Source organism: Psittacula echo (genome assembly GCF_963264785.1).
Source record: "Psittacula echo genome assembly, chromosome: 4".
Lineage (NCBI taxonomy): Eukaryota > Metazoa > Chordata > Aves > Psittaciformes > Psittacidae > Psittacula > Psittacula echo.
Genome location: NC_137738.1, coordinates 40,041,633 through 40,063,729, shown reverse-complemented (window position 1 = coordinate 40,063,729; position 22,097 = coordinate 40,041,633). Strand labels below are relative to the sequence as shown.

Here is a 22,097-nt window from a genome sequence, read left to right as displayed (position 1 = left end):
ATGTGCCTTCCTGGGTAGAATCTTTCCCATCTAGTAGGTGTGAGGGCTTTGTTTTTTCAGCTACTATGTATATATTAGTTTTTGGAATCGACACATGGGGGAAAAAGCCACCATTAATCTTAGTCGGTGTAAAGACATATATTGTTATATACCAGTGTTTTAATTGTGACGATTTTTTGTATATTTTTAAAGAAGTGGTTTAGTTCTTTGGTTTTTAATTATGAAACCATATTAGAAACAGCCTTATATATGTAAACTCCTGCTGTTTGAAACTGAATTCATCTGAAAAAGTGTCTCTGAATGCTGTCATGGAATAAACATGTCATCTATTTTGCACACCAAGGTCAGGCAGCAGCAATTTATTTCTGTAGCTGTAAGAGATTGCAAAGCAATGGAGATTCAGTTCTCTATTGATGTGAACTCTGAGTTAAAATGAACATAACATGGCTTATATACATGTACAGCAGGTATGAACTATTCTTTGAAATGGCCTGATATGACAGAGAAACATCTGCACAGAAGAACAGCTTGCTACAGCAACTTTAATATGAATTCCTGATAACTGGGGACCTGCAGCTTGTCAGGCTTGGTTCAGCTCATCTCTCTCCCTGACTAGCATTTAGACCTTGCAAGCATGTACACACAGGTCTTCTTTTTTTACTTTACTGTAGTTATAAAAGCTCATTTCAGACTAGGTTTGCACAGGAAACTCTTCCTGTCATTGCTGTACTGCTGAGGATTTGAAATGGGTCTAGTAAAACAGATGAACACATGGTCATGCCTACTAGGTACCAGCAAAATGGTCTGCCAAAGAGAAAAACAGTTTTTCTCATTGGGTGACAAGAGGCATTGACACTGCTGTACCTCTGCAAATTATCCCCTCCACTTGCTCAACAGACAGCAGGTCATGTTGAATAGGACTGACTTCAAACAAGACGCAGCAAGTTAACTCAAGCAACACCCAAAGAAAGCTGAAGCCAATCTGGCCAAATTTGCCTGACGTTACATGCAGCAGAGAACAGGGTGGGAAAGGATTTCACAAAACAGAGACAGCTTCAGGGGCTGACGTCTCTGATTTCAGTGTTCCCATCTTGCGCCGCTGGCAGGGCTGGCAGGAACCACAACCCTCTGCCAGCGCAGGCATCGGCAGCATCCATCCTTCCAGTGAGCAATTCACACTAGTGCCCAGTCACATCCTGCATGTAGACAGGGCTTTTAGTAGGGAGCATTGCCTTTGTAGGAAGCGGTCTTAAACCTAAATATACCTGATTTGGTGTGACATGAAAGCATCTCTCATGTGTCAGGGTCTCTAAAGCAGTTTAAAAATCCACGGTGTTAAACTGGTATAGTTGTATGTATAAACAGGATATTTAGAATAGTAGTTTTCCCTGGGCTGCTTCCAGCAGAAGTAGCAAATATAGAGAGCACATTAGATAGCTGCCATATGATCCAACTGTGCGTGGAACATGTATAAATAAATGATAACAAGGAAATTACTTGGACATCTTGATCCTACTAGATCTCCCCCAGAAAAAGACTCCTGTACTAGCAATAGTTTAAGAAAGCCTAGTGTAGGCAAGGTTTTTTTAGATCAGCAAGTACGGAAAATGCTACTATATATGAGCAAAATAGCTTCCTCCTATGCAGAACTGAGCACGGTGAAGGGGAAGGGGAGCACAGTAAATAGCACACACTGATCAAGATAAGACAGCGAAGTTTAACCTTTTATATCTTTTAATACAACCTCCGTTAAAATTCTGAAGTGAAAATAGCTGGGTAAAGATAATCATGAAAGTATAAGGAAAATATACTTTCAAGTAAAGATTTATCCCTACAATGCATAAGAATAATCAAGTGATGAAGGTCATTTAAATGCCGTTGCACGTGTCTCCTGGAACAACTGCCTGATCTCATTGATAATAGCATCTGCCAAATACACAGTGCTTGACTGCTCAATGCTATTGATAGACTACTATCAGTAAGAGGAATACAGGTGTAAACTGCCAGAACAGCAGTGACATAGCAGGATGATAGACAGAAACAGCAGTGACAACTTCAGTGGGCTGCTGCTTACAAGCTGTCAGTAGGAATGTGCTTCTTCCTAGTGGCACTGGGCTCACATGACTACCATGATGTCTTCCAGCGGCTTTCGGGTCAGCGCAGGCACAGTAGCATCTTTCTTGGGATAGCCAACAGGGAGCAACAAGAGTAGCTTCTCGTTTGCCGGGCGCTGGAGCAGCATCCGGAGTTGGGGACCACAGTTGAGAGGCGTGGAGGTCACTGTGTACAGACCCACGTTCTGCAGCAAGACAAACAGCAATAGAATGAGACAGAGGTCTGCACTCTGTATCCATTATTTCCTACAGGACCTTTACACATTCTCCTATTGATTAGCCCAGAAACGATGCTGTGTTAGACTCTGCTGCAGGCTTTAGAACATCTGATTTACTAATAGCCTCAACAGTACCACAAAAAGATGCCTGTTTTGCTTACAGAGAAGTACAACAATGGCAAATTCTGCCTGAAATGTTTGTGCGCTGTACAGCAGGAGCCTGCCTGCTGTGCTCACTGTAATGGGGGGCACACGGCTACAGGCTTTGAGATATAGTCAGCCAGGAAGAAGTGCTCAGGCAACGGGCTTCTCATGTTAAGTAATCTCTATGATCTTCTGAAGAGAAGAGCTAATAGTGGTAGTGCTGAATACCGTGAGTCCGTGGCACTATATTTTTTCACAGAATCACAGAGTTGTTAGATTTGGAAGTGACCTCTGGAGATCATCTAGTCCAAACCCAAAACCGGTTTTTACAATTTACCACACCAAACCCCCATGATGTAGTCTCAAACTGTAGTTTAGAAATGAGGATGCACATGGAGCCACTTGACAATCTACTGTCTTGTAAATAGTCTTTTTTTTTTTCCTGGTACTCTGTCAAACTTCTTATACATCTGCCTTGTACTAAAAGTCTTAAGGATTCATTTGTTTCCCTGGCAGATACATCATTCTACTTTAACTACACTAGTGGTGTCAATTAATTTCTAGGAGTTGTGAAAGAGGCAGCACTAAGGAGCCTATCAGTTCATAGGGAGCCTCAGAAATCCCACCTGACGATGGGCTGGCTCTCCTTGTCAGTCCTACTGCTTCTGACTAAGGCACCAGTGACATAGTATTAGTTCTGCCCCATTCCCTGTGTGCTCCCTTTGCTCCCAGCTCCATGGAGGGACAGCACAGAGCACTGTGCAGCTGCAGAGCAGCAACACCACAGCAATGTGCTTCTGCACTGCTTGCTCACTTCTCAGATTTCCCGTATCTGAAGATCCCCCCAAGGAGCAGCAATGCGGCAAGGGAAGTGTCACTCAAAACACAATGCAGGAGAAATGTCAGTTCCTGGCAGGAAATAGGTCTGACATAAGAGGTGGCACCTTGCTGTAATCCTGCTGACAGGCCAAGTTAACTATTGGGATAGCTTCACTATTTAAACACTTGTGTGAGTACATCAGATAACAACACTCAGAACTGAACATGGAGAAACCACTGAGAAAATCCACTGAGTGGTGTCAAACATGCTGAGCTTTAGAAATCAGTTCACTTTTGGAAATGCCTCAGAAAGACTGTTTGAAATAGTACAGCTTCTTCTGTGAAATATGTCCCTGATTTTTTTTCAGCATTATGAACTGAAAATGATTTGGGGTCAAGCAATTTTTTTAGGGATTACTGAAAAGAAGGGGACAGTGTGACACTGCACAGCTGTGCTATGGTAGTCTGCAGACCCTGTCAGCCCTGTTAGCACAAGACAGAAACCACAGGAGCTAAAGCTTGTGCCAGAAGCAGAGTGACAGCTCTGGAAGTAAGCTTCATTATGTTTTTATTCCTGTTAACCAGAGAATAGGAATCACCTTCTCAGACATAGGTATGTGCAGAGTAACTTTAAAACTCAAAACTAAGATGTAGCGTCAGGAATTGGAGTAATCCAGAAGACTGATAATGTTAAAATCTAAATTGAGCTCCACCTTCATTTGGGCAGAATAGTCTTGGTATGTAATCCAAACTAATATACTGATTCCCAGTGTGTCTGTTCTGCCAACATACCTGCAGTGCAGCAAGCAGGATACCACAGGCAATAGAAACACTGATTTCATTGTAGTAGTGGGTCTTCTTTTTGCCATTGGGAAGCCATCCATATACCTGCTTGAAAATGAGGATCAGATATGGAGCAGTGTCCAAGTACTCTTTGATCCAGTTTGTTCTGCAAAAGAGTAATGCTTAAGACATTTATGTTGCAACCTTTTCACTTTCCTGTAAGTCACATTTACCGTCTGCAAAAGCACACTAAAGGCACGGGACAATTATAGCAGTAAACTAGAGCTTAGAACACTTACAGTGAAGGATTAAGCATTATCAGCTTAAATAGAAACATTTCTGACAAAGAAAAAAAGCTTGAACAAAGTTCTCTATTTTAACAGATTCAGCTGAGCAGTTGATGCGCTCACTCTCAAGAGTGAAATTGCATAAAAATAAAAGGTAGGTCCTGACCTCTTATTTATGAACTGGCCTCACAAGCATTTGCCCTTGAAATTGTTTAATTCCTGGGATTTTGCAGACTTGTGGGTTTACCTGTTACCAGCAGTGTCAACTTTTTCATGATTTTAGGGAAAACCGCTAGCAGAAAAATCCAGAACTTATTGGTCTAAGGTGTAAACCTTATAGTTTCAAGCTTTACGCACATGCTTCATTTGACAAGCCAAGGCTCAGAAGACATCTTCCAATTGTGTGAAGTTAAGTAAGTCAGACTTTGGAACAATGAAATATTGTATAATTCAGCACTTGTACGGGGGCAAGTTGTGGGATTACTTTAGTTGGCAGCAAGGATCCCAACAACTTAGGGAGCTTCATTTTTTGGAGAACAGCAGAAAAAAACTGGGATAAATGCTGTGACAGCAGAGGTTACACAGGAAAAAAAAAAAAAATAACAATGGAGCCAAATGCTTGGAAAAGCTTCCAGATGGAGAGCGTATAATCCCTTTTACTGGAGGCAATTTTACGCACCAGCCACCAAGGCAAGATTCTACATATATTGTTAAGTTTTTCTTTCCAACATTAATCTTAGAAATATATTAAAAGTGAGAGGGAGGAAGAAATGGAAAAGGATGCTAGGAGAATTCAAGACAAGCTTCTTTTATCACTTCATCACAAGCAAAGGTTGCCCCCCCCTCCCCCTTTCCTGAAATTAAGTTGGGATGGAGGGGGAAAGTCTGCCTAAAACTTCCCAATATATTTTTTCCTAGACTAAAACACAGCTCCCTTCAAGCCGCTTAGCTCACTGAATTTTTCGTACCTCAATCTTTTCAGGTCATTAACCCATCTGTCTCCCATCCTTTTTTTGTAGTTGATTTCTTCTTCTTCTTCTACAATCTCACGAATCTTATGTTTTAAATATGGATCTTGCACTACCACAAAGGTCCAGGGCTCAGTGTGTGCTCCACTGGGTGAAGTACCTTCGTATAAAACAGGCAAAGATGAAAACCCAGGAAGGAGGGTGTGCAGTGAGAGGTATCAGCTTTTCCTCATGGGCTTTCAGGCTGAGCAATGGCAAAGCAAGTGGATGAAAGAGGATAAAAAAGGACTGAGATAAATTTTGGCAGACAATCCTGTCCATTTCTTTCTCAGAGACTGTGAAGTTCCAATTGAGCAACAGAGGTTGGTACTTTCTTACAGCCATCTTACAGGAAACCAAAGTCAGGGATGTATAAATTCCTTTGTGGTTGTTGTGATGAGGTAGCATTATGGTGCAATATATGCACACAGTAATGATACTGCAAAGTGTAATAACAAAAGCAACACACTCTCTGACTATGCATCCAACTCTGAGACACAATTTTAGCTGAAGGGCAAAGTTAATGGCTTTCAGGGAAACAAGGCTAAGTGACCACCCCAGGAGTCTGTTGCTGACTGACAAAGATGAGGAGCTGCACAATGCTGACATCTGCCATACAGCATACAGGTTTGAGTTTGTTGTCCCAGGGACAGGTGGTGTATGTAGGTGTGCACATATTAAATCTGCACTTGCTCATTCAGCCCTTCTTGTTGCACATCAACATCATTGGAGAATATTTTAACAGCCTAGAGAATGAAAGCCAGAAACTGAAAGATATAGTTATCTCTGCAGGCTGACAGATAAGGAAACTGTTTAGATCTCTCTAGCCCCTCATACACATATCAAAAATATTTGAAGGTCTTGAACGCATACAATATTTGCTTACCTAAGCACTGATTTCAGTTTGAGAAACACTGAATAAGCAGCTTGAACTGCCTTTTATATTAAAATGTGTTTATATTGTGAACCTTGCCTCTTCTCAGGTTTGCCTAAGAACTGATGACATTTATGCTTTGCTTTGTTTTCTTTTTCTCTACACAGCCCAAAGCTTTCAGGGTTACTAAGTACTTCATCTGCACTCCAGGCTTGTTCGCTTTGCTGCATTTGCCAAAACATGTTCCGTGTTCTAATTACTCCCAGCTAATTAGAGGAAGACGGAGACTCGTTACAGTGCAGTAACAAAGCTGCTTACAGTTTTTAATGGGAAAACAATGCACCTCAAATGCTAACAATGTCTATATTGTTAATCTTGCTAGAGGCTACTGAACATATCTCTAAAGTTTTCTATATAGCTTCTCTAATATTTTCTATATTAGCAGTACCTGGTTCATAGCGTAAGAGAAATTATAAGGGTCAAAACCACTCCTGGCTGAAGTCTGTTTTACTAAAGCAGAGATAAGTCCAGGACATGACAGTAATGATTTGAAACCCATGAATTCTCAAAAAAAAAAAAAAAAAAAAAAAAAAAGAATTATTTCTGACATTCAGTTAAATAACCTCCATTTTCAAGTAAAGATTGAAAAGCACATGAGCCGGCTTCAGTGTGCGCTCGCAGCCCAGAAAGCCAACCGTATCCTGGGCTGCATCAAAAGGAGTGTAACCAGCAGGTCAAAGGAGGTGATCCTGCCCCTCTACTCTGCTCTCGTGAGACCTCACTTGGAGTATTGTGTGCAGTTCTGGTGTCCTCAACATAAAAAGGACATGGAACTGTTGGAACAAGTCCAGAGGAGGGCCACGAGGATGATCAGGGGGCTGGAGCACCTCCTGTATGAAGATAGGCTGAGAAAGTTGGGGCTGTTCATCCTGGAGAAGAGAAGGCTGCGTGGAGACCTCATAGCAGCCTTCCAGTATCTGAAGGGGGCCTACAAGGATGCTGGGGAGGGACTCTTCATTAGGGACTGTAGTGACAGGACAAGGGGTAACGGGTTCAAACTTAAACAGGGGAAGTTTAGATTGGATCTAAGGAAGAAATTCTTTACTGAGAGGGTGGTGAGGCACTGGAATGGGTTGCCCAGGGAAGTTGTGAATGCTCCATCCCTGGCGGTGTTCAAGGCCAAGTTGGATGAGGCCTTGGGTGGCATGGTTCAGTGTGGGGTGTCCCTGCCCATGGCAGGGGGGTTGGAACTAGATGATCTTAAGGTCCTTTCCAACCCTAACTATTCTATGATTCTATGATTAGGGATCTCGTCGTAACATTCCAGCCATATGCAAGAGGGGCCTGGAACTGATTTGAAAGGACTGGAAAAGTTTTTTGTTCTAGACTGAAACTTCTTTCCCATAGTAAACCCTAACCGTTTATGTCAACCATTTATGGCTGAGACAATTTCATTGATTTGTTTGGAAAAAAAACAAACATTCAAGGAAAAAACCAAACTGTTCAAGTTGAGTAATTTCCAGTTAATCAACAGGTACTCATGCATTATGGCTACAGGTGAAACTAGGAAAACCATAAGCCAAATGCCAATTCCCTTGGCTTTTCCACATCACTTTTACACCATTAAACAGCGATGCTGATCCTGTTTTTTCAGACCTTGAACCACTTGGTACCATACCTGCTGTTCTGATGACATTATCGATAACCTCCCTGGGGACCGGCTCATCACTAAGAAACCTGACAGATCGCCTCTTATTAAGAAGCTCATAAAACATCTTTGACCTTTTAATCATTTCGGCCTCAGTGTAGTGCTCCGCAGAGAAGGGGACATGGGCAACATTTTCCTCAAGTCCTTGCCACTCTTCATCCACCTCTGCAAGAAAACAAAAGCGGTTAGGAATACTTTTGTTTACCTCTGGAGAACGCTATTTATATCTTTGGCATTCACCACCATAATGCACTTGGCCTGCACTGGCATACATTCCACTTCTATACCGCTATAAAGACAAAGTCTGAGGTTGCAGTTGATACAACTAATTGATCCCTATCTTCAGCTACTGAATAAACACCTTGTTTAAATACCAAGAGGCAAGCGGGTCCTGGCTGGCTGTAGCAAGTGTGATCCACAAAGAAGATACGGTCCTCTCCACTTCAGTCTGCAGGCCTGCCTGTAAAAACAGGTTACAGGCTGAAACAGTGGTGAAAAGGTGGCCAAACCTTCAGCCCACTTTTCTCAATAACGAAATGCAAACATGTATGTCCCTTTCTGAGCAGTCTAACCAGAAAAAAACTAAATTACTCAAGCTAAAAAGAGGACTTAACAATCAATAGATGTAAAATCTCCTCTGAAGAGCTGAATGTCAGCTTTTTCCATATTCATGTTTCATAGCAGAAGCACAAGTTTAGGCTCTGCAAATGTGACTTTGTGGTTCTTTGGTTTCATGATACTTTCAGCATAAGGGGAAATGGATGACAGGCATCTATACTTAGGATAACAACATATCAAATGTAGGGTATTATGTTTCTTCTCTTTCATTTAAGAACTCAAAATGGTTCCTCATTTCACTGAAAACTGTCTCTTTGGGTTTTTTTTTTAATACCACTTCTGTTGTCTCTGAAATCTCCTCTTTCTCCCCTATATTCCTAGAAACAGCAGGGATAGCATTTTTTGCAACTATGATGCGGAAGTTAAAGCCATTTAAACTTTGCATTTTGACCAGTCAATAGTATTGAGCAATCTGCCACAGAGGGCTGAGTCAGGAAAAAATATTCCAGTTCTTTTTCAGCCACTGTTAAGCTATTATTCTGGAATCATAGCAATCTCCAGTGCAAATTCAAACAGCAATTATTTCTGTGTTTTAGTAGCATGCAGTTGCCTTAGAGACCAAGCTGATTTTTTGTTCATTTTATAAACAGCAGTGAAATATTCAGAAGTGTGGCTCAGCATGTGAAAGAGACTGCAATACACCCTAGTGTCATATGTTGAGTCTAAACAGAATTATTCTGGTCCCTAAATAACATACATTTCATTTTGCATACAAAGAAGTCACCCAGAAAATCTGTTTTGTTTAGCATTTCATGCCTGCATTAAGCACTCTCAGTCACAGTCTGCAAGGACCTGACTCCAGGGTAATGGGAATCAGTGACCCATTGTAAAAATTATTTTTGTGGCCATCTTGCACACTCAAACTGAAATACGAAAAGGATGCATCTTCCTAGTGTTCCCTTTGTGGTTTAGACTTAGTAAAGCAAATTTTTTACTATTCAGTGGCAACTGGCTGTCTAAGATTTGCCCCTTTGCTAGGATTCTGGTGATATTCTCTTTCAGAAACTTTCACACCCCTGGTTTTTTTTTGCTCTTCCTCCTCCACACTCACTGAAAAGAATACCACAGGGGTAAAAGGCTATGTTTACACTAGCAAGTACTGTGGTGCAATAGGATGCTGAGAGAAAGAGCTGCTGCTGAGGACCCAGTGTTCAACATCCTACATGTTTTGGAGTGGTAGGGTAGCTGGAGAGGTAAGGCAGGGAGATGTTTAAAACTCTGCATTTTTTCCACCCATTCCGTGCTGTGCATGTTGCTATATGATGCCATTTTCAAGGACCACTAAGTTAAGCTGGTAAAAGGCAGTATGCAAAACCTTTCACAGACAGAAGTGATAGCTGGCAGCCAAAGTATTTCAGAGAAAAAGTGGTGACCCACAAAAGTATCACAGTATCACAGTATGTTAGAGATTGGAAGGGACCTCAAAAGATCATCTAGTCCAATCCCCCTGCCAGAGCAGGAACACCTAGATAAGGTTACACAGGAATGTGTCCAGGCGGGTTTTGAATGTCTCCAGAGAAGGAGACTCCACAACCTCCCTGGGCAGCCTGTTCCAGTGTTCTGTCACCCTCACTGAGAAGAAGTTTCTTCTCAAGTTTAAGTGGCACCTCTTGTGTTCCAGTTTATACCCATTACCCCTTGTCTTATCATTGTTGGCCATTGAGAAGAGCCTGGCTCCATCCTCATGACACTCCCCCTTTATATATTTATATACACTAATAAGGTCACCCCTCAGTCTCCTCTTCTCCAAACTATAGAGACCCAGCTCCCTCAGCCTTTCCTCATAAGGGACATGCTCCACTCCCTTAATCATCTTAGTCGCCCTGCGCTGGACTCTCTCCAGCAGGTCCCTGTCCTTCTTGAACTGAGGGGCCCAGAACTGGACACAATATTCCAGATGCGGTCTCACCAGGGCAGAGTAGAGGGCAAGGAGGACCTCTCTCGACCTACTGACCACCCCCCTTCTAATACACCCCAGGATGCCATTGGCCTTCTTGGCCACAAGGGCACAGTGTTGGCTCATGGTCATCCTGCCATCCACTAGGACCCCCAGGTCCCTCTCCCCTACACTACTCTCTAACAGGTCGTTCCCCAACCTATACTGGAACCTGGGGTTGTTCCTGCCCAGATGCAGGACTCTACACTTTCCCTTGTTATATTTCATCAAGTTCCTCCCTGCCCAACTCTCCAGCCTGTCCAGGTCCCGCTGGATGGCAGCACAGCCTTCTGGCGTGTCAGCCACTCCTCCCAGCTTAGTGTCATCAGCAAACTTGCTGACAGTACACTCAATTCCCTCATCTAAATCATTGATGAACATATTAAATAATACTGGTCCCAATACTGACCCTTGAGGCACTCCACTAGATACAGGCCTCCAACTGGACTCTGCCCCATAGACTACAACTCTCTGGCTTCTGTCCTTCAGCCAGTTCGCAGTCCACCTCACTACCTGATCATCCAGGCCACACTTCCTCAATTTAGCTATGAGGATGCTGTGGGAGACTGTGTCAAATGCTTTGCTGAAGTCAAGGTAGACCACATCCACCGCTCTGCCATCATCCATCCACAATGTTATTTCCTCATAAAAGGCTATGAGGTTGGTCAAGCATGACTTCCCCTTGGTAAAGCCATGTTGACTGCCCCTCATAACCCTCTTATCCTTGACGTGCCTTAAGATGGCATCAAGGATAAGGTGTTCCATCACTTTCCCAGGGATGGAGGTGAGGCTGACTGGTCTATAGTTACCCAGGTCCTCCTTCTTGCCCTTTTTGAAGACTGGAGTGACATTTGCTTTCCTCCAGTCCTCAGGCACCTCTCCCGTTTCCCAAGACTTGGTAAAGATGATGGAGAGTGGTCTAGCAATGACTTCCGCCAGTTGCCTCAGCACCCGCGGGTGCATCCCATCTGGACCCATGGATTTATGGATGTCCAGATTGCTCAACTGGTCCCTAACCCATTCCTCATGGACTAAGGCAAACCGCTCCAGTGACCTGACTTCATCTGAGGTCTCAGGAGTACAAGGCTCTTCAGGACTGCCTCCGGCAGAGTAGACTGAGACAAAGAAGGCATTCAATAACTCTGCCATCTCAGTATCTTCTGTCACCAGGGCACCCATCCCATTCACCAGTGGGCCAACCTTGCCTCTGGTGTTAGTTTTATCAGCTATGTATTTGAAAAAGCTCTTTCTGTTGTCCTTGACCCCTCTTGCCAGATTTAATTCTAAGGAGGCCTTAGCCATCCTAGCTGCCTTCCTACATCCTCTAGCAGCAGCCTTATATTCCTCCCGAGTGGCCAGCCCCTCCTTCCATGACCTATAAACTCTCCTCTTCCACTTGAGCATACCCAGCAGTTCCCTATTTAGCCACGCAGGTCTCCTGGCCCTCTTCCTTGACTTCCTACGTGTCGGGATGCTCTGCTCTTGAGCTTGGAATAAGCAATTTTTGAATGTCAACCAACTGTCTTGGGCCCCTTTACCTTCAAGCAGCCTTGCCCATGGGACTTCCCCTAGCAATTGCTTGAAAAGGCCAAAGTTTGCCCTGCTAAAGTCCAGGGTTGCAATTCTACTTGCTATTGTACTGGTCCTACCACACAAGATCCTGAATTCCACCATCTCGTGGTCGCTGCAAGCAAGGCAGCCCTCAACCTTTACTGCTTCGACCAGACCCTCCTTGTTAGTGAGGATGAGATCCAGCAGCGCTCCTCTCCTGATTGGCTGATCCACCATTTGGATGAGGAAGTTATCATCCATACACTGGAGGAACCTCCTGGTCTGTGGCTGGGTTGCTGAGTAGTCCTTCCAGCAAACATCAGGGAAATTAAAATCCCCCACGACGACCACGTCCTGTGACTGTGAGGCTGCTCTCAGCTGCTTGTAGAAGGCCTTGTCAACTTCCTCACCCTGATCTGGTGGCCTGTATAAAAAAAATATATATAAAACCCTAAGGTAAAAAATAAGGACTTGGGAGATGGCAACTCATCAACCCTTACTGACTTGACTGAGAACTGTCTGGCCAGTAGAGAAATTCAGAAGGTGTGCACTGACATAGACAAGATGGAAAATCAGCAAGCTTTGGGACATAGCCTCTCCTGCAATGCTCTCGCAAAGGACTTACAGGTCTGGAAGCTAGCTGGCCTCCTGCAACTGTCTTTATTGGTCCAATAAAACTAGTTCTTCCTCCCAGACCATCTTGTATAGCAGTCCTGAAACTACAGCAAAGATATCCATTGCTGAACTTAACTGAGATTTAGCAGTTACACAGAATGATACACATGTTAATTTTATCCATAAGTACTCACGTGAGAGTAGTTTCTAAATGGGAGAAATATTTTCCTTATGACAACAAAAAAACTTCCTGAAATTAGCTGAGGTTGTATATTGTCTATTGGAAGGCAGAACCTGACCAGAAAACTATACTGAAAGTAGGTATTGGATTAGCGTCCTGGTGAAAAATTCAGGTCAGACTATACTATTTGTGCTTATATCAATGTGCCAAGATGATCATCCCTACCTATTTCACAAGTTTACAGTGTTGAGTGTCCTGGGAAATAGACTATTTCTAGCCTAGAAACAGTCAATTAAAACTCACTTCATGTCCCAAGAGTTTTTATGTGCTCTCAACATTTACTTTCTTGTGATGAGGTTTTTATCAAAGTTCAAAAACAAGGAAATCATTTTGAGTTAGAGATATGAAGACTAGTCTATAAAATACTGAAAATCTTTAGAAAGAAGATTTGTCAAATCATAACTAAGGATGGAGGAAATTTGTGTAATCTCTGTACCTGGTTTTGAAACACAAGGAGAGGAAACTCAAGTAGGTGATAAACCATCAATGCATACATGAATGTTGAAGAACAGAAAGAAGAAGTGCAAGATTAAGTTACTTATATGGATGAGAACAGTAGTCAGAGAACTCACTCAGCTGATGTGCTTAATCCAGAGAGGATGTTGCTTGTTGCCAGTTCAGTGCAGAGGCCTAGACAGCACACTAGATGAGCTATAAGTGCCTGTACAGGACAAAATGTGACAGGGAGGAAAGAATGAAGATGCAATAACAGTAGCAGTACCTGCTTTGACTTGTGCAGGAAGCCAATCAATTAAAAAATAAGAAATAATGGATGCTGTGGTAGACTGTAAAGAAATAAAAAGTAGCATGTTGTCGTGGTTTAAGCCCAGTTGATAACTCAGAACCACACAGCCGCTCACTCACTCCCCCTCCTTCCTTCCTGGAAAGAATGTAACTCCCATGGGTTGAGATAACAACAGCCCAGTAACTAAGGTATAACACAAATCACTACTGCTAACACCAATAATAATAATGGTAAGGGAAATAACAAGGGGAGAGAATACAACCGCTCACCACCTGCCGACCGATACCCAGCCCGACCGAGCAGTGATCTCGTCCTTCCAGGTAACTGCCCTCAGTTTATATACTGGGCATAACATGCTGTGTTATGGAATACCTCTTTGGCTAGTTTGGGTCAGGTGTCCTGTCCCTGCTTCCTCCCAGCTTCCCCTCCTCCCTGGCAGAGCATGAAACTCACAAAGTCCTTGGTCAGAGTAAACATGACTTAGCAACAACTAAAAACATCGGTGTTATCAGCTCTGTTACCAGGCTGAGAGTCAAAACCACAGCACTGCATCAGCTATGAAGAAGGAGAAAAATGACTGCTGCTGCTGCTGAACCCAGGACACATGTATAAAAAAAGGCTTATTTTTCGAGTTACGCTGTCTTCTGCGATGGCGTGAATCCTACAGAGGCCCCCAAGGTCACATGTGGATCAGGACACACCTTTAATAGAGACATATTACCTCAACCACATCATTGTTATTAAGTATCTGTCAGAAGCATAATTTTCTAGGTATAGAATGAAGAGGAAATATTAAGATAGTACTAGAAACCAGGCTTCCTAGCTGAAGCATCCAATGCCTTAGTCAAACAACCTGTTCTTCTTTTGGTGCAGTGACTCTCTTCGCTTTGGTTTCAGTGAGAAGGGAGGACATTACCAAAAAAAAATCCAAAAAGGCACAACTAAAGTGAGATTATCACTTGGTTCAATTTAATTGACAAAATCAAAGGCTGAGGAAAAGTAGGTATATAACTGTGACTTTCAATTTTTAAGGGAACAGACTTGGAGAAAAAAAATGGATTAAGGAAAATTAAGCTGGAGAACTCAGACTGAAGAATTCAGGGATCAGGAAGCAGAGAAATTTGGCATTTCTTTAAATCAAGAGGTATAAAAATCATCTCAAATGTAATTGGTTGAATAAACATCTCACTTAAATGATCTATAGGCAACTAGGAATGGAAGAAAGAGATTAGTTAACACAGAACCCTACACCTCGTAGAACAGGAAGTATAAAACTTGCAGTATTACCCAAGCTAAAGCCAAGTTAAATTTTGAGAGGTTTGTTTGCTTCTTTTGCATCATTTGGTTTGGGTTTTTTTTTCCCCCATCATGTGAATAGAAGAGAAGAAAAGAAAAGAAAAGGAGTGAAAAGTGAAACTGCTGTGTGGTCAGGACGGTTCAACTTAACAACATGGTGAAAAAAGAAATCTACTTTCAAAGATTCTGAACATGGGACAAAGTTGAGGTGACTAGAGAGAATCAAAGTGTGAGAATCACTATATCCAAGCTTAAGTTTTGTAAGCAAAAGTTTAAAAACCTTAATGCACTCAAAAGTGGGAATATTGGCTGAGGCAGGAGAGCCCAGAAGTGAGAGAACTGACATACAAAGCCAAAACCCCCCTGACAATTTAATTATTTTTTTAATAAATTAAGCTATTTATTCTCTGACACCATGTGTCTACCATTCATTCTTAGCAGTTAACATTATCCATATGCTAAGCTAAAATCATTATCAGCACCATCTGTTTAGTGCACATTCTCTATATCTTTAATAGCTGTGTTTAGACATATTCCTGTTTGTATGGTCACATTATACAATACTACAAATGTCTTGTTTACATCACATGTGTTGCATCATTTGATGGACAACAGACATCCTGCTAGTCAGTCTATTATCTTCTAATATTCTGAAGATTGCCATGAATTCTGTTGTACATTTACAATAATCATCAGTCTTCCTGCTTTTCAAGCAAACCTAGAATGGTTTTGGCTCAGACATCCCAAGTGAAATCTCACTTTAAAAGTACTTTTTCTCTATCAGAAACTCCTCTCTGGACACATTTTAGGATCATGATTGTGTTCTTCTCAGCAGTTCATATGGGAAGTTATAATGAGCCTACAAATGAAGTAACAATTTTGCCTCAGTGTGTAGCAAAAATTCTTATAACGAATATCTAATAACATACACTGAGAACAATGACTTGTCGTTTAATTTCTATTAGCCACTTATTTTATATATACTGACACTTCCCTTTGTTGTGGGCTCCCAGTCATAAGTCATTAGGAAATTTCTCTTGCACGCTTCTTGGTTTTATGAAAAGACCACTTGATAGTATTATCAATTGATCCTGAATCTGATCCTTGATAAACCTCAGTTGAAACCTCAGTCAAGACCAATGTGTTTGCTTTCCAAACCAGCTCTTCCAGTTTCTTCTCTAAAGAATTGCTTTCTAAGCATAGAATTCCTCTCCAATCTTCTTTTCCAGTGTGAAGACACGATGCATAGAAAAAAGATTAAATGCACATAAAGACAACTTTCAGATTTTTGGACTTCAAATGCTGGGCAACTGGTCTTGTCTTTTACTGCTTGATTAATGGCCTACTACATAATCTGCCATTACAGGAATTCCAGTCCTGAATCCAATCCTGAACTGAGTACACAGCTAAAAGAGATGGAGTGCCTTATTAGTGAGTTATAAATAGTGGTTAGCAGGCTGATCCTGAAAACCTCAAGAGTTAATCAGGGATCTTAAACAGAAGTAGTATCAAGAGGCAGACCCTGGAAGAAAAAAGCCAGCACAAAAATATTGTGAAAATTGCCTCAAACTGGAATATAGTTGCAGAAGGTTTCTTAAGATCTTCAGAGGAATGGAGCAGCTGTTTTATAAAGAGATTTGCTGGTTTATGTAGTAAAAGGAAAGCTGAGAGGTAATCTGTTTGTTGTCTATAAACCACAGGAGGATATATACCAGGGCTGGAAAATAATGCAATAATGCATCATCTCCATGTAAGTCCTGTGTTCCTAAATGACACAAAGCATGAAGTGTCATCGAATTGGAAAATTCAATATTACCACCTCATTTATGTCAGTAGTAGTATTAAAAGACATGGGAAGCTTTTGAACTTGCAGAGAGAAATCCTTTAAGTGGGTGACATCTATTCTAAGAAGTATCACAAGCAATGAGCTGTGCACTTTCAGAAGAGATGGAACTTTTGGGCCTTTGTACATTGCTTTCTAGTCCTTGAGTGCATCACCAAAGTCCCCACAACTAAATACACTGCAATAAAATGCCTTTGCTATTAATCTTTGTAACTGATCCCCAGAGTAAGAAGGATACAAATGAAATTTAACCTCATCCTCCACAGCACTGTAAACTGTGTGTTTACCTTATCTGTCAATTGTACTAATCAGAATATGCAACCAAGAAAGTGACTGATACACAACAAGCTCCCTGAGTTAAAGACTGAACTAATGTGTAAACCTGAAGCAGTGGGAGATGAGGCATCACCACTTTGGGATTAGATGTCCACCACTAGAAGACAAACCTTGTGATTCATCATTCAAGACAAGGCTGAAGAAACGTGTTTTTCATCTGTATCTGACTGATAACCACACATGTTCTAATGCAGGACACAGCCAGATAAACACACACGCAGCCCATTCTTGCCAATCCACAGCACAACAATCTCTCATTCTGGATCTCATAAGTGAAGGAGAAAGTTACAGGACAGATGGATATGCAAACAAATCTGAAGTACTGCCAGTTAAAGCATTAAATAAATGGACTGAGTGTATGCTTTCCACTTAACCAAAGAACTGGGTTTCTGGCTGCTCTGAAAAACATCCTTCTCTTCAGCTACTGAAACTATAGCACAGACAAGCTTGGGAGCACTTGGCCCTCCCCTTCAACCTTTCACTGTCAATAAGTGACTCTACTGAATCTGTCCAAGCAGTTCATCTAATTACATTGAATGCTTTGCTGCTCGAAGGTATGCCCCTCTCAGGGGCAGCACCTCTGTTGATGCCACTTCAGGGAATGTTCACGGGGCTGATGTTGCCTGAGTAAGTTCAGTGTTTTTCTTACAGACCACTTCATTCGCTTGGCAAAGCACTCACATCTTGGTCATGGAAACATACTGAAAGACTTGGTCTTCAGCCACCCCTTCCTGTCAGGGGGCTGTTCAAAATTCAATTCATTCACCTACAGCAGCCCTAGATTCTAGCTTCAGACACAACCTTAAAAACATTTGATCTCACCTAACTCAAATGCTTTTCAAAGGAACGTTATCTTTAAACACAAGCCAGCTTGAGACATTAAAACAGAAAGGAGCTTTTCTGATAAAGTAAGATACATTAGTACAGTAGCAGAATTTACACAGCAGGGAAAATATTCTTTTCTATAAAGAAAATCTCTATTTAAGTTCATGTTTCTGTTTCAGCATCTAGTGCAGTCAGTGAAAATTTTAACACTGACAAGGTGAATATGTTTAGATCCTTAATTACAGCATTAGCAGCATAGCAGGTCCTTACCATAGTCTCTTCTCACTTAGTCTGGGCTTTCAGCTATTGAAGAAAAACTTCACTATCATGATGCAATTATTTTATTTTTTCTAGAAATAAAAGACATGCCTATATGCAAAGATGTTGGTTTGAATCACATACCGTTAAGGAAAAGATGACCCTTTGTTGTTAAAAGCAACATAGCAAGAAAACTTAATTTCATGTTGGATGGCATGATAACTTGAGAGAGGTTTTGTTTTAAAATAAATACATGTCCTTTGAGCAATAGCAAAGTAGTACAGTTTGGAATTTAGCACATGAATAAAGGGGAAGCCAGCTAAGACCTAAAAGAATAATATTTTATATATGGAGCTGTGGCAGTGAGACTCCTTATTAAGAGTTACTAGGTTTGTTTATTTAGAGGATCTAAATTTTTTAACTGATAGAAACAGCTGTAGTCAAAGATGTGTGTCAGTGATAATTCATAGATTATAACTTGAACTATCTACAGGAATTTTAGTTTGTGGCAATTTAAATGAACAAGTAAGCTATTAGTGACAAAAGAAATATGGAGTAATTTTATAGAGAATCTATTTTGCATTGAACAAAGAAGGATACAACATGTGAAGTAATCTTTAAAGACATTTTGAATACTTGGGAAATAGTCAACATGGTTTAAAATGTTCCAAGTATCAACTATTTCTGGAAACTGATAAAGAACACTAACACAAAGTACACTGAACACTGAGAAATAAAGAGAAAGAACAGTTCTTAGAAATAGGTCTATGTGCAGAAAATCAATGTAAGTTTCAAGATTTCTAGAAGCAGACAGAGAATGCACCATTATGCGACAAAAAACACACAAAAAGCCTTTGACACTAGCTTTAAAAGAAAAAAAATCCTGCATTATCTCCCAGATAAAAATCTACGAAGTTCTTTTCCTATGAAGTTTCTAATTTCACAAAGAAATGAATGGAGCTTATGGAGGATAGCCAGGGAGCAAAAAGAAGGAAAGACACATTTTATGCTCAGACTTTTGTTCAAGCTGTGCATCAGAAATCACTACAGAAAAAAAAAGAGGTATTCTATACAGGTTCACATACGCAGCTGGGTAAATAGATTAGCACCATTACCATATTTTGTTCTTAAATATTTGATCAACTCAGCCCCCAAATGATCCCACTTCCAAGCAAGCTAAAACTCTTATGGACATACTCAGAAGTCACAAATGAAAGACTTCTGTAAGAAGTGTAAGAAACCCATTTCCAACTTTTCTAGGGGTGCTGAGACCAAATATGTAGCACTGGATGGTAAAGTGGGGTGAAACTGCAAAATCAGCTTGCAGATAGAAACTCTCTGCTCAGGTCTACACTTTGATCACACTAGTGAGACCTGGGAAAAAGCTGGGGGGACCTCAGCAGTATCTCCTTTCTCTACATTGTCCCTCATACATCTGATATTTGCTGTGCAAAGAGACAGACAGGGGCCTTGGAAAATTGGTTTTCCTTTTGCATTCTGACATGCCGGATCTGGAGGAAATAGAGATTTACATCAAGAGCAACATAACAGGGGGACAGCCTCCTTCCAGGGAGCTGAGAAGCTCAGTGCACAGCACCAGCGTAGCACTATGTATTGCTATCACTGCAGAGAAGTCCAGAAGATTCCATCTCCCTTATTCATATCAGCAGATAAAATTCAAACAACAAAAGTGCTCAGATGCATAAGTTTTTCCTTACCTTCTTCCTCTAAGTGGTGGTCTGTGCCATCTTTTAAATCTTCCTCCACCCATGGATGAGATAGAGGCCTGCTTTTAGTCTCATGTTTTTCCTTCTCTCTATCAGTCTTCTTCAGTATTACCCCAATCAAAATACATATAATGGCTATAAAGACTGGGGTTAGGGAAGAAAAGAGTGCCATGATTATGGAACAGTGGAGTCTTCCTTCCAAGTAGTTTCCTCTGAAAAGGGAAGAGCAGAGCGGCAGTGAGCAGAAAGGGGTGGACCCAATGTTCAGTCCTTGATCCTATCCAGCTTCTATTTTTTGGCCACCACCCCCACAATCTCATCTGTGATGTGCTCTGGTTCTTTAGCAGACCCAGGTTTATATGTTTTCAGGGGAGAAATTGCTAATAAACAGTTAGCAGAGGCACAGACCATTTACAAATGCATAAATGCTGTAGAGTGCAATATGAAAAAAAAAATCATCCAAAACACCAGACTAAGGCAAAAGACTTCTCTCCTATATTTTTATTGTTATTGAGATCCCAGTCATCTTCCGTGTAACAACGATTATGAGAAAGAATCGAGTGGGAATGTGACTTTAAAAAACTGATGGGATCTCTTCAATGTTTAACTCTTAAAATCAGTCATAGTGCAAGTATTCCAGGAAATCAAAGTATCACCAATTGACTGTCAGCTTGCAGCTCCACCCTTGGCTATATGTAAACAGGTCAATAAAACAGCTAAGTAAAGTGGCAGTGTTACCTCTGTGTGAAGCATGAATGAGATGATTCACAGAGCCCTGTATTTGTCCTGGAGGTTCTGGGGGAATTAAAAAGAAGAATTCAGGGAGTCAAAGTAAGAGATGTTTGAGGGCTGAATACCTAGGCTGCAGTGAACTTTAAAACTCTGATTCAGCTATCTTATCAGTGGAAAGATTAGAAAGTGATAGTATCCCGGTCTAATCCAAGAATGGTCAGTGCCTAAATGCTTAACCCACTTTTTTACATCAGCCAGCTGCTTGGGAACTGAACCAGCAGAGCAGCACTGAACTGATGCATTTATCTGGGATTTTTGGAACATACTGAACAACGAAATGCCAGATGACAGTGGGTGCTGAGGGGTATACTGGAGAGCAGGGTACAGGGGTACTGAGTGCATACAGGTGCCAGCACCCAGCTAAACAACAGCCCTGTCAAGCCTTATGTGATGCTACATAAGCCTAGCTCTGAAGTGTCATTAAGAGACTCAAATGTATATTAACCATGGCAAGTTAATATGCATTTTGGATAAGCCCACCCAGGGTAAGTGTCAGTCATAGCTGTAACCATTCCAGGAGATGGCATGTCCCAGGGCCCTGGCACGTCATGCACTGCAACCAGCACATGCTGGGGAGCACTGCAGGTCCTGCCTAAGGTACCCCCCATTTCCTTAATGTGGAAATCAGGGCATACAGTGGGAGAGAAGTTGGTGTATGCACAGGCTCCATCTGGACAGGTTCTCAGTTCATACTCTAGTCAATCATATCTCTCATCTCACTGATTCTGCAGCACTGGACACCCTTACTAGTCCCATTTGACACTGTTGCTGCAAAGGCTCCCATGCCTGACCAAATACTACCTGGATGAAGCTCACATTAATGACCAGGTCACTGCACAGGAAGAGGGATGTGTGGCCATAGTGGCTGGGTGGCAAAATGATAGATGCAGAATAAATATTTCACTGCTCTTGCAGTGCATCCTACCCCAACATAGAGTCCCCAGGTCCCGGAAGGTCCTGGTCCTTCCAGGCAATGTGTGGGAATCTGTGTAAGAAGGGTGCCCTCAGAATAAGCAAATGCCTGCATAAGTCCATCAGAAATGAAATAAAGAAGATATGCAGAAGTTGTGCTTAAGTATCTAATCTAGTAAAACTTGCAATGAACAGGCACCTACCTCTGGCTAAGAAGCCAACCTGCTTGAAAACCCAAGCCACGAATCTTTTCTTCCCTGCTCTCCAGTCAAGTTGTGACATGGGACATCTGCTTGGATCATTGATCTTTGACTGCATGTACAAAAAACTCCACAACCCATACACTGTACAGGAATGGAAAGGACAGCAATTATCATGTGGGAAAAAGAGTTGAATTTATTCTCTCCTTAATTTACAGCACACATTTAAACTCATTTATCCTGCCTGC

General features: G+C 41.7%; 1 protein-coding gene across 1 annotated transcript; it reads right to left on the bottom strand.

Annotated features, from left to right (window-relative positions):
• Nucleotides 1-2,116: 2,116 nt before the first annotated feature.
• IYD (iodotyrosine deiodinase) lies at nucleotides 2,117-20,117 on the bottom strand (the record flags this gene model as incomplete). The annotated part of the gene is made up of 5 exons (XM_080616938.1): nucleotides 2,117-2,299; nucleotides 4,088-4,244; nucleotides 5,334-5,493; nucleotides 7,925-8,119; nucleotides 19,937-20,117. The coding sequence occupies 5 exons, from the start codon at nucleotides 20,115-20,117 to the stop codon at nucleotides 2,117-2,119; spliced, it is 876 nt and encodes a 291-aa protein (XP_080473064.1).
• Nucleotides 20,118-22,097: the final 1,980 nt, after the last annotated feature.